The sequence below is a fragment of the Toxotes jaculatrix genome, chromosome 11 (genome assembly GCF_017976425.1).
Source record: "Toxotes jaculatrix isolate fToxJac2 chromosome 11, fToxJac2.pri, whole genome shotgun sequence".
Classification (NCBI taxonomy): domain Eukaryota; kingdom Metazoa; phylum Chordata; class Actinopteri; family Toxotidae; genus Toxotes; species Toxotes jaculatrix.
The window spans coordinates 13672243-13686324 of NC_054404.1; the positions used below are offsets into that span (position 1 = coordinate 13672243).

Consider the following 14082-nt stretch of genomic DNA (forward strand, 5'->3'; position numbering starts at 1 on the left):
ATCTGGTTATTTTATCCATAAGTAAATTTTCCCCAGTATTTTCTGTGTCACGACATACATCAGTATTTAATGACATACACTGTTTTACCCATACTGTGAATGACAAGCTGTACCTACATCTACACAAACAGTGTATCTTATGAAGATTTGGGAGACAAATTTAAAGTGCGTAGTTGAACTGTGATTGGTAACCTTAAAAGGGACAACAACAACACAAATTTGAATTTTGGAGAAGTTTTTATTTTGTAATTGAAAAGATGAAACATTGCTGAAAAAGTTGTGGTAATCTAGTAATTGTGCATTCTCTAGACTGTTCATTGTTATAGTGTAGAACAGGGCTATTGTAGACAAGGACTTAAGAACTAAGGCTTAGGTCTTAAGCTCTCTGCCTTGTGGTTGTGTTTAATAATCGACTTCAGGTATATAACGGCTGGTAGAGCATTACAGTCAAACACTAACAAAACCTAAAGCCAGTGTTTACTGGTGAGAAATTCAGCTTCTTCACTTTTTCATAAATTCATTCAAATGTGCATAAATAAAAAAAAATACATTCCTAAAAGGCTGCAAAGAGGTCACTGTCATGTATGAGCATTTGGGAAGGTACTGCAGAATTATATTAAAAGATATCCCCCTTTATGTGCAATGAAATCATTAACTAGCTATGAACTAGGAGGCACTCAAAATGTCTCTAACAAATCTTTCTATCATACACAACAATGTTAAATATCAACCTTAAAATCTACATATAAATTAAACAACAAATGTACATACATTCTCTGGAGAAAAACAAGTCTAAGAGGAACACTTTCTGTAGCATTTTTACATTTGCATTTACATTTTAGGTACTGAACAGAAATATTTCCAGAATACATAACAATCCCTTTGAGCCAGTGGTTTGTCTGCATGTTGTACCATAGTTTCTTTCTTGAAATTACATAGACAGCTGTTATTCAAAACGTAGTTACATGGCTGCTAGAACTGTTAAAATCATTCAAGAAATGAAAATAATTAATGTCCCATTTTACTCTGGGCTCTCTTATGTGGTTAGCTAGCTGTTATGACTCAATGTGATTACTATACCCATAGTTACCTATACATGTCACAGGCATAAGGATTTTCAGTATAAATATTTGGTAGTGTCATTTTGTTAGTCACATTTATTTTGCAACAACCCATTTGATTCAAATTATTACACATATAAACATGCACAAAAATATGTCTTTCCAATGGTATGTAAAATATTTTCATGAAGTGCTTTGGTTCCCTTGAGAATTTTTATTTTTGGTTTTGCTGTTTGTTGCTGTTTGTCAGGAGTTTCCTTCCCACTTTGTTTAATCTGAGAGTGACAGTTCAAAGGGGACCCGTGAAGCGTGCTGGTCTGATCATCATCATGGTGGACTTCAGTGAATAGCCCGAGCCTTTCCAGTAGTACCATTTGATTCCATTGAAACGATTTAAGTTTTGGCCTTGTTGGTAATACATCCCATTCAAATTGGAAGGACCGCATGCATCAAACCACCAACCTACAACATCAAAACAAAACACTGTCATTTTAAACAAACATTATCGTTTTAAATGTAATGTTGTCAAAGAAGATAATGCATAGAACTTTTATATAGTATAATATCATTACTTGTTTTACAGCAGGGCTAGTTTGATGTGTTAAAAACTTTCTCTTTCACTCTTGGCAGCTGCTTCAATGAACTATGTTTGGAAATATTCTAAAATGTATATCCCCTTTCAGAGCCAAAACATCTTTATATCCTCTTGTGGTAACTCTCAGTCATTCATTCTTTCACTTATACACATTACAAGTGTATTGTTTTGAAATAAGAAAGTTGTGAATTACAGTTAAACCATGCCTCCTGTAAAACCTGAGGCTTTGAGGTTAACAAGCAGTAACATCTGCTGTATATCCAATGAACAGAGTAAGCTGAGATTTCAGAGAGCAAATTAGTATTAATGTACATTTTTGAAGTTATATATAATAATTATATTACTTCTATGGACTGAATAGTTTTAATACACTTTCAGCTGTGTTGTAGCTGTAGTTAAATCACTGTCATGTCATGGCGTCACAGGAGCAGCCAGTCGAGTTGTTAAAAAGTGGCAGTACATTCTTCTGTCATGTCATAGTCTCAAGGCAGGCATTTCACATTTGGCAGCGTTGAACTGGATGTGACAGTATAATTGCTACTGCTCTCACGTGGCGGTGGATTGTCACTTATCATTGACACACACCCCTTTTTGTTTTAGTTCCCCATGACACTTTTTAAGTTTTTGTCAGTGTGTGCTGAGAAGAGACTGTGTTGACTGTTGACTTGGTTTATTTTTACAGACTTTGTAAATTTCTGTTTTTGATCAGGAGTAATAACTGAGCTGTCAAGGGTAGTCCATAGAAACAGCATGTATATCTGTAAACAGCATTCAAGAAAACCTAGTCCTTTAGTTTAAAATATATAATGATTGTGGTTAAAGTTTCAGGTGTGTTATGCTAGTAGCGGCTAATGAAGCCTCGAACACCTTGCCTCAAGCAGAGATGAGGAGTGGGCTACAGAGGTCTGTAAGATCACTATTTTCTAACTCCACAGATCCAGATTTTATTTTTTATCTGTTTTCAAAATTTTAGTTTTCAGTCCCAACCAACGCTGACCCAGGTGATGTCACTTTAAGAAGTTTATCAGACTTTGTGCAGCTCCCTCTGAAAACTATGAAAAGCTTTATATGTTTTTTTTTCATATGCTCATATGCAGTACTACTTAACAAACACCTGTAAACAGACTTTGATGGGTAGAATTTGTGGAGTTCCCCTCTGAAACCACAGTTAGAGGCTGTGTCCTATTGAAAAGCATTATACTGAGAGGTGCATCTAAAGATGTTTCAGCATACGTACTACAGTCATTCAAATTTTTGTTAATTCAAAACAGGCCGCTTCATATTTGTAGTCTGTGGCTTCATATTTGTGGTCTGTGCACTGGGTCAGTGCCAGTTAGTCACGATTGTGCATAATGTGCATATTGAGTCCTGTGTGAGAGACGCCTCATGGGAAAAAAGGGACAGGGTTAGCGTTTTCATGCTTTCATGCTCACTTGGCAGACCCCAAAACAGAGGGAGACAAACTTCTGGCAGCAGAATCATTTTCAAGGGAACGGAGGAGGACCTTTAAGCTCTGTTCCCAGGCTATTAATGTCAGCCATTGTAGCGGCTGAATTCCCCAATGAGATGATCAGTGATTAACTCTGAGCTAATTGTGCTCTTTGACCTGGCCACAAAAGTACGGGAGCCCTTAAAATGCCCTTGAAGATTTTTGGGGCAAGTGCCAAGACATGGGTGGGTGGGAATTTGTTCCACGGCAAATGCCCATTACAAATTGATGTGTTTTTTTTTTTTTTTTTTTGCATTTTCCTGACAAACATGTTATTTACAAAAAAGTGCTTCTTACCCCCTGTTGTCAGTTGTGAACATTTGCAAACACATTTGTCGTTGTCTGCATCCTTTGTACTGAAATCACTTCCTGGCTGCCCGATACTGCTTATTTTGCCTGCTGTTCCACTGTAGCCTTTAAGGTGTATCCTGTAGAATGGAAAAGGAAAAATGAAGGAAGAGGAGGAGGAAGTTTGTGACTGCTGTTCCTCAAAAGGCAACGTCCAGCTCACTTATACAGTTGTTTGGCCGTGGCTTCGCTACTACTGGATCATAAATGGGTTTTGGCATAAGGATTAAGTGTGTGCTCACTTAAGTTTTGTTATTTTTTGCTGCTGTTTGATAATTTGGCAAGCAGCTTGATGATTTTACATTTTGTCATGCTTTTTTTTTTGCTGGAGGATTAATGCAATGATATTAGTTTTCTAGTGGGACTTCTAAGTTGCTGAGTTCAGAAGAGAATATACTTCTGAAGATTGTGTTATTGCTAAGAGGTGCAGTGTGAAATGTTAGAAATCCAAGACATTTTATGTATTTCCTCTTTTTCAAATACTGACCTGTTTTATTACATTTTCTTTGGGCTCATGCCAGTTCATCAGTATCAGGAAGTAAATAGTCTTATACAGCAAGAACCAGAGGACTGTCACTGTTGTGCTTCTAGATAGTAGCAGTAGGTCAGCATTTATGATCATGATTTAGTCTTTACAAGAAAGGTTTTCAAGAGATAAATAGATGCATGATACGATCCAGGGACACCCAGTGTGTCTGTCAGAATAAATTATAGAAGAGTAGAATTAATTCTTCTTGCACATTAGTTCTAGGAGTTAACAACCAGAGCAAATTCAGTGGAAAATCACCATGAGAACCCTGAGCGTGTCCATTAACATGGTCTCATCTTCACTATCAATGAACCAATTGTGGAGAATTAGCCTGATGATTCAGACTTCTGAATCAGTTTCACCTCATTTTTCATTTTGAATTGTTTAAAAATTCAGATGTGGATGCGGGTCGAGGCATATACATCCAGGCTACAAGAAAATGCTGTATGAGAAAATAATTACAGCCAAAGCTCCTGTGCTTAAAAGATATTCATGTATTTAGATGTAGATTGACACTACATTACACTATACACATGAGTTCTAATAAGATGGTGCTTCAGAAGTGGATTCACTGTGTTTCATGGAGCTTCTGAATTTTGTCACTAACTACTAACGGTAGCTGTTAATTTCTTCACAATAATTGCAATGCTTTGAGTTTTGAGGCTGCACTTTAGTTCCGCTCCTTGACTGGAAACTGGCAGCAGTTTCTGGTATGTGTTCAGGGTAGCAGACTTCAAAAGCACTGTTGTAAGACAGAAGCATTAATATTTGCTGATGGGCTTCTTTGTCCTCAATAACTTGAGCTACATAAGCTGTGAAATTTTGGCTCTAAGCAAAAATTAAACAAAAATGTTTAGTAATTGCCGCCTTGCATGTGGCACATTAATTACTAAGGGGAAATTTCTTTGATGTTGTCAGTCGCACGTACCTGTAATTTTGTGCTTCACTGTCAAGAGAAAACTGATCGTATTGTGAAAATCCAGTGCTTCCTTCCCAGTCACTCAGCTCGATCCTTAGTTTGTAGGACTGTCGGTCTGTCAGTTTGGAGACAAATTCATTTCCTAACCAGAATTCACCTGAAGGTTCTCCGAATCCCTTAAAAGACACAAAACATTTGTCATTAAACCTTAGTGAATCCCTTCATTACAGCCACGCCATGAATGCTTCTCTCTGTGATGACTGCTCTGTGGGGACTTGAGATTGGATTTGAGATTCATTCATTTTGATTCAGATTCATTTTGGCATGGTGCTGGGACATCTATCTCCTACTTTGCGTTGGTGGCAGCGCTGGTGACTATTTTTGGCAATCATCCTATTTGATTGTAGCTTATGAGCACAGTTTCAGACGCATGGACAGAAATATTAAATATGCTTCGATTGAATTTGGAACTTGAGAAATGGAAAACAGCTAAAATGATTGTGCTATCAAAATGCTTGAAGGAGTGGGGGAGTTAGGGGCGTGGGTGGGCGTGTACTGCTAGCCATAGTTTGGGATGGTGCAGATGGTGATCACTTAGGATCTCTGTGTTAGTGGCTGTAGTTTGTTTTTTGCCTCTTACAGTGCAGAATCACCAGGCCCTTAAAACACTTTCAGCTGATAGCCAAAACCAAATCTGGCCACTGTCTTGTGCATTTGGAATGAAGACCGTAGCCTAGGATATATTTTTTAAAGGGAAGCATTTCTTCTTGATAGTTTTACCTTTTTGTACTCTTGCCACGTACGGTGAAAGTCAACACGGCCGTCAAAGCGTTTTTGTATGACTGTCCAGCCGCCTCCCTCTGTCTCCATGTCACAGAAAGCCTTCAAATACAAGGAGAAAAGGAGTTTTTGTAATTGATAATTCAAAATTAACATTCTGTAAAGAATTCATGTTCATTTATTATTTTACAATGCCGTCTCTTTAGAGGTTGGATAAAACAACTTTTCAGCTGCAGGGAAAGGACACAGAATTAGAGCCAAAGTCTTAATCACTGAAAAGTATCTAAGGAGATCACAGTTTTAGCTCAAGCATGCACATCATTAATTGAAGCCTGAGAACATTTTAATTTAACTACCCCACCCTCAAACACAATGCTGTTTACTGAGCTCTTCATCCAGTAGTGTGCAGTGTTTTGTTTACAAAGTTGTGTAAGGTTGCGGGTTGTTCAGGGCATGTGTGTGTGCATGAATATGTGCACTATCATGGCATTATTTAGTCTGTGCATGTATATACACACACACAGTGAGGGACCAGCAAAACAAGTTCTCTTCTTCACCACCAGCTTATTGAATTTGCTAGGGTTTTTATTTTATTCCAGCTTTAGCTGATCTGAGGTTAAGGCAGTGTGAATCAATTAAACATGCTTAATTTACCTTAACCTCTATTGTAGTGTTGGGTAACGTGAGCGTGTAGACTCCACTTTGGGTGTTTCCTGACTTGTAGACAGCAGCACAATCCATGAATGTGGTAGGAGTGTCCTGCATCATGACAGTTTTTGTCTCTGCAGAGGAAAATCAGCCTCATTTATTTGATAGAACAAAAGTGCACAGTGTCCTCCTTTGAGAAGTTCACATTAAAAAAAGAAGGGAACATTACAAAAAATAATATTTATTTCTTTAGTGTCACTACCAGCAATGGATTATTTCTTGGCTCTGAGCAGTTGGCAGGAAAGTCAGCCCAGACACTCCTAGTGGAGCTAGCTGGTTGTTTCCAAGGCTAAACTGAGCTAACAAGCTGCTGGTTATAGCTTCATGTTTAATGGACAAATATAAAAGTATTATCAGTCTTCTTATCTAGCTGTCCACCAGAAAGTGACTAAGATTTTTTTTTTCAATTTTTAACTATTTGGGTGTACTAATATGATTAAAAAAACAGTGCATACTTAGTCTGCCTTTGATTGACAACTATAAGAGGTTATGGTGACCCATAGTGCTGACTCACCTTGAGCTGAGCCCATAGAGAGGGTGTGAATGAGGTTGTTCACAGTGTCCAGAAGCTCCTGCTGCTGATGCTGCAGGACAGTGTTGTTGGACGAGACTTTGAGCAGCTGCTGCTCCAGCTCACCAATGATGGCAGTCTGCCTCAGAATTAGAGTCTGGAGCTGCTCCTTTTCTTCTTGAAGCATCTTCAGCTCCACCTGCCTCTGTTCCTCTATCTCCTCCATCTTTTTCTCCAGGAAGCTGCGTAGAAACAGGGTTCAGAAGCAAGCTTTATCTTTGCTTTGGGCATTGGTCTATAATATATAATATAATATAATATAATATACAATACTGTGCTTCAGTGACTGAAATGTTTTTGCAATGTGATTTGATGTCCTCACCTGTTTTTGTCATTCAGCTTGTTGATTTCATTTGTTTGGACAATTAGTTGTTTTTCCAGCTTGTTAGTTGACAGGGAATTCTCAAGAAGCTGGCGCTCAAGTCGAGTTGTGTGATGAATGACCTACAAATAAAAGAATTAGCCATTCAGCTCTGTCCGCAGAGATACCTTACAAAATAACACGTTAATGCATCTGTAGATTTTTACATGCCCTGTCATGTAAACTCTAAAGCCAAATGTTTCACATTAGCTTCAAGTAGGGTTTAAGGTTCTCCTATAATTCCACATCACACAGCATGGTCCCAAAGTTTAACATCTGGAAACAGGATGTGCTCTAATAAAACACTGATATATTATGGACAGAGGAATATTGCAGTTTGAAATGCAGTTGCGTCTGACTTTTACCATTTTAATGTTTAATATTAATTAATATTAACACTCAGTTGGCAGTTTATAAAGTACACCTAGCTAAAACTAATGCTGTCTAATACAAACATTAGGTTCTGTATTAGGGTGGTCTAAATAACAGAAACACCTCTTAGTATGCAGTATAGTACAACAGCACCACAAACTACATCCTCCAAAATTATCATGGATTTAGCACCTCTAAAGGAATTTCAGTAAAATTAACCGTCATGAAGGAGGATTTATTGCAAGGCTGTTGTATTAGACTGCATTGGTTTTAGCTTGGTGTACCTAATAAACTGCCAACAGAGTGTAGTATGCAAATTATAATAAATCTTGGAGCAGTTTAGAGAAAAAAAACATGGAAGATATAGCAAAAGAGCAATAAATGTGTGAGTAACAATCCTGAATGACATAACGATCCTAAAAACATTTGTCTGATCAACAGGCAGTGTGTTGTTTTTATATTGGAAACAGGATGTGTTTCCAAAAAAAATAGTGGATCAAGCACAACACACACCCAGATCGCACTTGTAGAGTGAACAGCCATTTGCAAAATGGAAAAACATGACAGGAAAGAACAACTAAATTCCAATACAGCAGACGTACCTGAACAAGGGAAAAGTTTCAAAATCCATGTATTTTCAGACAGATGTATTGAACTAAACTCCGGGGTTGAGGACCTTGCCTCCAATTTCCCATTTTGGAGGAACTGAACTCAGCAAAAAGCAGGTTGTTTACATGGATCCTAGCTATGTGTCTCCAATGGAGCTGTTGATGTCTTTGAACAGACGGATGTCTGATTGTGACAAACTGATAGACCCTTTCTGTGGGAATATGAGTGTGCTAATAACAGGAAATGCTGTACAGTTGGCTCACATAAGGTCATTGACGTGTAGCCACAATAATAAACTGACGCAGTCATGCCTGTTTTTCCCTCTGCTTATTTTTTTAACACTCTGAACCTACATGATTTAATGCAGCGCATGCTTGTTATTGAACAACCGTATTATTTTGCTGAGAAATCAGTTGTGCTTGTATGTGGACAGGTGCAGGCTGTTTTGACTTTCATGGCAAGAGTGTGCTTTTCTGCATGTTAGGAGAAATCTGAAAGCGCAGCCTCACCTGTGCCTCCACATTGGTCAGTTTCCTTGTTTGCTCAGCAGTTTGACTCAGCAGGTTTGTTCCAATTTCAATCATCGTAGCTGTGTGGTTCTGTACAGCAGTCTGTTGGATTTGGACCATGTCCTGCTTCATGCTGTCCTGTATGTAGTTCTCTAACTGCAACACAGAAGAAAAACAACTGGCTTTAGACAGGTTTTATGTTTTCTTGATTAGTACAATTAACCAGTGGTTTCATTATGCATGTACAAGGCTGCATTACATTCATTCAGTAGTTTGCAGATAAACAGCTGGTAATGCTACCACTGCTACTGTAATGTAGGACACAGATCAGCTCTGTTTCTTTAGTTGAGTTCTTGAGTAGCCTCGTTTGAAGCTGATGAGAGAGAAATCTTTCTTACTTGTTCTCCTTTCTTGTTGGTTCAGGGACTAACAGTCATTTGCCTCTGACTGGGTGCAGCGAGAGTCACTGAAGTACGGACAATTGCCCAACTTTATAATGAACATAGTGTGTATTATTATTGGGTGAGAGGCCATGTCTCTTACAGGAAAATAATTTAAGAAATGAAGAAGTTCACAATTTATTATATTGAAACTCAAAAACTGTAACACATAGTGGGAATTGTGTTTATTGTTGTATTATTTTGCTCTACCATTTTTGCATGGTATTGGATAATAATATGGATTTAACATCACTGTACCAGAGTGAAATAATGAAACACAACTGTTCCATCATTCAACAAGAGCCATAGGGGTAGAATTTAATGGAACTGTTCCATGGCAAGGTATTTAAACATTTTACATTATATGCTGTCTAATATTTAAAATCCTTCTTCAGTTGAAACAGAAAACTCATTTGCATGAGATCGTTTGCCTTAAAGACCAAAATGTGGAAAGATTTTCCTGGCAAAGTGGTGACATAATAAAATAATAAACTGCCTCATGGTGATATAAAACACTTTGAATTCCGAGTTAACTTATCAAACATTAAACATCTTAATCATAGTAATAATACAATGGCTCAGAGCCGGGGGTGGGGGTGAGGGGGTGGATGGTCAGTGTTTCATCCTTAGGAGATTTGTTCTTATCTACCTTACAGTATTGCCAGATTTAGACCAAGTCCAGTCATTAAGTTATTTCCTGCATGGTGTTCCTGAGCGGCAATCAGGTCACACGACTCGTAAACAGGATGGAAGTGTTGAGTGAGGAGTTACATCCTTCATGACAGTATGACTTGTGTACAACTGGGAACCAGCGTCAGTTAAAAATCTTTTTCATCTACAGTAAGTTTGCATAATTACTTTTGCTATTTACTCATCAGTCAGTAATGCAACCCCAAACAGCCAGTTTTATAATTGTTCTTCTAATGGCAAATACAACTAACAGATGCAATTAGCAGTGATTTTGTTTGTCTTCCTCTCTTGGTGTCCAGCTTGTTTATGTTCTTGAATACACACTGATGTGTGGTAGGTGGAAGGTTTTCATTTGAATCATCGACAGGATGTCCCATTGACAGTCAACGATCTAATCAGTTGTTTACTCTGAGTGTCTCAGAGGCGTCGGTGAGGAATGACTATGTTCCTCATTCACAAAAGAGCGTGACAGCAAATTGTTTTCCTCAGTTGTCTTCAGCTGGCGCAGCGTAAATAGGAAATTCAGAAATTAAGTGACTATACTTTTAAGATTTTAAATAAGTGGTTGGTTTTCTTATTTGTTAGCAGGATTAAACAAAAAGTATTGAACTGATTAGCACCAAACTTGTTGGAGGGTTAGGGCGTGGGCCAGGGAAGAACTCATTAAATGTAGGTGCGGATCCTGTTAAAGCAGATCCAGGAAAATTTTCATGACTTTCCTTAACATTGCAAAATAGGGCTTTTTTTTTTTTTTTTTTTTTTTTTTTTTAAACCTTGGCAGAGGTATGCACCCCACTGAGTGCCAGTCTAGTTTTATCTGTGGTTATGGAGGACCTCACTTCTCTACCACACTCCACAGCTTACTAGGCTGAATGATTAAATAGTCTTTTTCACATCAGTCTTCTGGGTCTCTAAGATAATATTGACCATAGCACACTAAAGACCTTTACAGCTTCTAAGGCTTCCCCTTTGGTAATGCAGAAAATCATTATTATACTTTTGTGCTATTAGACATCATAAGTATTGTAACAAGTATTCTGTTCTTACAAACCTGTTCTGTTCTTTATGGCAAATGATCAAGTTTATTTTAGGAAGGAACATTTGTGGTGTGAAACTATAACCATCTGTCTTCACACCTTAGCTGTGATTTCTTCTCCCAGATTTATCTTCTCAAGTGCAAATTAATTTGGTGAAGTCACACAACAGAAGAAAGTACTGAAGTCGTCCTGGATTTACACAAAACAATGTCTGATAGAAGTACAGTGCAAATCTCTGGTGGTTGTTATTAATCAGCAATGCTTCTTTATTTGTAAGAAATATGAAACCTGTCACTTTATCAGATGTGCTGTTGGGCTTTGGAAAATGTTCAGTTGTGTTGGGGTCGGCCTTTGATTTCTGACGCAGCACTTGAGTTTTTGTCTATGTGAGTATAGTTACTGAGTCGCAGCGACTAGATCATGAAGAACATCAAAGACGAGTTCCCTCTGAGCTCTCCTGTGGAACGGATCAGAGCTTGTTTTATGTTACGAGACGGGAATTGTGTGATCAAGCTGTGAGATGTTCTTGTCCTGTCTGGCTCGTCTTGTATAGCACTGATCATTAATCGCACTCTGAAGTGGGTGAAGAGAGGGAGCTAGAAAAGAAGCAGTTCACTTCTTTCTCTCTCACACGCAGTGGTTCAGCAAACTGAAAGGAAAGCATGCAACCCTCGTGTGGACACCTGTGCTGACTTTTTGTTAGTTGTCAGAGCCATTATGTCTTTTTGTGCATCACAGTCACTTAGCACATTTTTTGTGTTTGTTTCCACCTTTGCATACTCAGAATAGTTTCCCAAAGAATCTGTCGGTCTTTAAGAAAAGAAAGCTTTTTTTCCCCCCTTTTTTTAGATAAAAGCTCTGACATACAGAAACTATAGATCTTGATTAAATTGATCTTGTCAGTGTAAATCTTTGCTCATATCTTTTGTTTAGTGGCGCAGTTTTATCACTTTTAATTTGTGGTATGCAGAGTTACTCATATCATTATGGCGATTAACATAGAGCCAGTGGTTTAGTGTGAACAATCAGAAATCTTTACAAGTCAGAAAAAAGGTTTTTTGTCATTTGGATGCTATAATTTGTCTATTCTGCCTGCAGAAGTCAGTTAGATACTTCCATGAAGGTTTAGGGGAAAATCTGGAAAAGTCAACAGTTCATCCAAGTTACTTGTACAACTTGTACCAGAGTTTGTTGTATTGGTGACTCTACTTTACCTTAAGCAGCCACTGTGTGTTGTTCTCCATGGTGATCTCTAATTGTTCCAGCCTCTGTGCCGACTCGTCGTTGTCCATGGGTCCATCCTTTTGAACTGCATAGTTGTAGCTGTTGCTCTGGGTTTGGCAGTTTTCCTGCTCAGGCAGTAGAAAGGTGTAGCTACATGGCCCGTTTTGGATCTGGTATTGTCTTTTACCATCAGCACTGTATCCTGTCCCCAGACCAAGGCAGAAACTTAAAACTAGCAAGTTCACATTCAGCATCTTTAAAAAACTTAGCACAATTGTAACTCCTTGGATTTTCGGTTTTCTTTAACCTTCTCTTAAGGATTGTGCGTATTTCCCCAACAGCATCCAAGTGTAAACAATCCTCTTGAGGTTCTGCAGATTCCTTTTATTACCTCTCAGCGGTAGGAGGAGAAAAAATCATCAGGAATTAGAGGTAGTGTTTTATTCCCACTAGGTTACCGGTGCCACACTGCATGTGCTCGCCTTTCGTCAAGCCCCCAGCCACTTGTTTGAGCTGTCCAAGGCCCCTCTGATTAGCTAACTGGGATTTCAAACCACTCCCCCCTCACTGTGGCCAGTCACTGTGAAGAGCAGTGAAGTGGTGATTCCTTTCAGTACAAACTCAACACAGAGGAGCAGATGCACAAACTACACATCTTTCACTACATCCTCTACAATACCCACGTGTTTTTTTTTTGTCTTGCTGTAGTTGAACAGCTACTCAGGATGCAGCTGTCCACCTTCAGGACACTGTGATAGTAGCCGTGTCCATCCCATTCATTGAAGAGTGTTTCCCGGCCTACGACAAACACTCAAGCATCTTTGAACAGAAGATTCAAAGGGGAAAAACCCTTTGTTTAAATGACACTATTAACTCTTTCCCTGTATTTTCCTGCTGCTTTTTTTACAATGTTAAATCCATATTAAAAGCAAAATCTATTGATCTTCCCTTTTCTTGAGACTTTTTCTATTCTTCTTTTTTTCTCCTCCTTCTTCTCACACACATTAGGTTTATTTCATAATGTAAAACAATCCAGAATTCCCAGATCTTCTTTTGGGTTTCAGGGTCCATAAAGTTTAATATTATCACTTAGTGCTACAAACTAAAGTCACCACTTAATGATCTGACCGCAAAATAGTCATGGCTTTTTTGTTTGCGTCTGGTTCAGGGTAGATTTATGCAATTTCAGATGAAATGTTCTTGGAACTCTGTCTGAGTCACAAGTATAATGAAGCAGTATTTGCTGTTAACCTTTCAACCTGGAAAAATTATGGGAAAGTTTTTTGTGTCTTTGTTTTCTCTTAAAATTAAAAATGGATTGTTTTTTTTAAACACCAGCTTGAAATAGCACAACAAAAAGCAGATAGATAGAATCTGTGTGAGTGTGGAAATGATCAGACTTATAATGATTTTTAAGAAGAGACTGAATGACTTATTAAAAGGCAGCATTGTCATTTTTAGGCATGTTCTGAGTATTTTCACACATCCCCTGTTAACATACCTGAAAAGGTTGAGTTGGTAAATTGCTTTCTCTGACTGAAAGAAAATAGTTTTCTGTAGAAAATGGTTTTGAAAATGAATCACCCCTGAGTTATGTTTACTAGAAAATTAGGAGGCTGGCTCCCCACTACATGTAATGATAAAGCCCTATTCAACCTTTACCTGTTATAATGACTGTCCTGCAAAACACAAATGGAAAGTTTTTTCCTGTATTTGCAGCATTATCCCAGACTGATAACATTTTTGCAGTCAGTTAAGTCTGTCTGTAGGCTCTCAGGTCACAGTGGTGAACTGTGTGCTGTGCAGGCATTCACACAGGAGGACGTTTTGTCCTATACTA

The 14082-nt window shown here is 38.3% G+C and overlaps 2 protein-coding genes across 4 annotated transcripts in view; one reads left to right on the forward strand and one right to left on the reverse strand.

Annotated features, from left to right (window-relative positions):
* The window catches only part of mcph1 (microcephalin 1), a 41019-nt gene that overhangs the window by 11596 nt on the left and 15341 nt on the right, over positions 1-14082 (forward strand). The window lies entirely within an intron of this gene.
* angpt2a (angiopoietin 2a) lies at positions 225-12729 on the reverse strand. The gene is made up of 9 exons (XM_041050567.1): positions 12233-12729; positions 8852-9007; positions 7323-7444; positions 6944-7182; positions 6376-6503; positions 5722-5823; positions 4951-5117; positions 3443-3573; positions 225-1523 (listed from the first exon to the last, which is right to left on the reverse strand). The coding sequence occupies exons 1-9, from the start codon at positions 12494-12496 to the stop codon at positions 1351-1353; spliced, it is 1482 nt and encodes a 493-aa protein (XP_040906501.1). The 5' UTR covers positions 12497-12729; the 3' UTR covers positions 225-1350.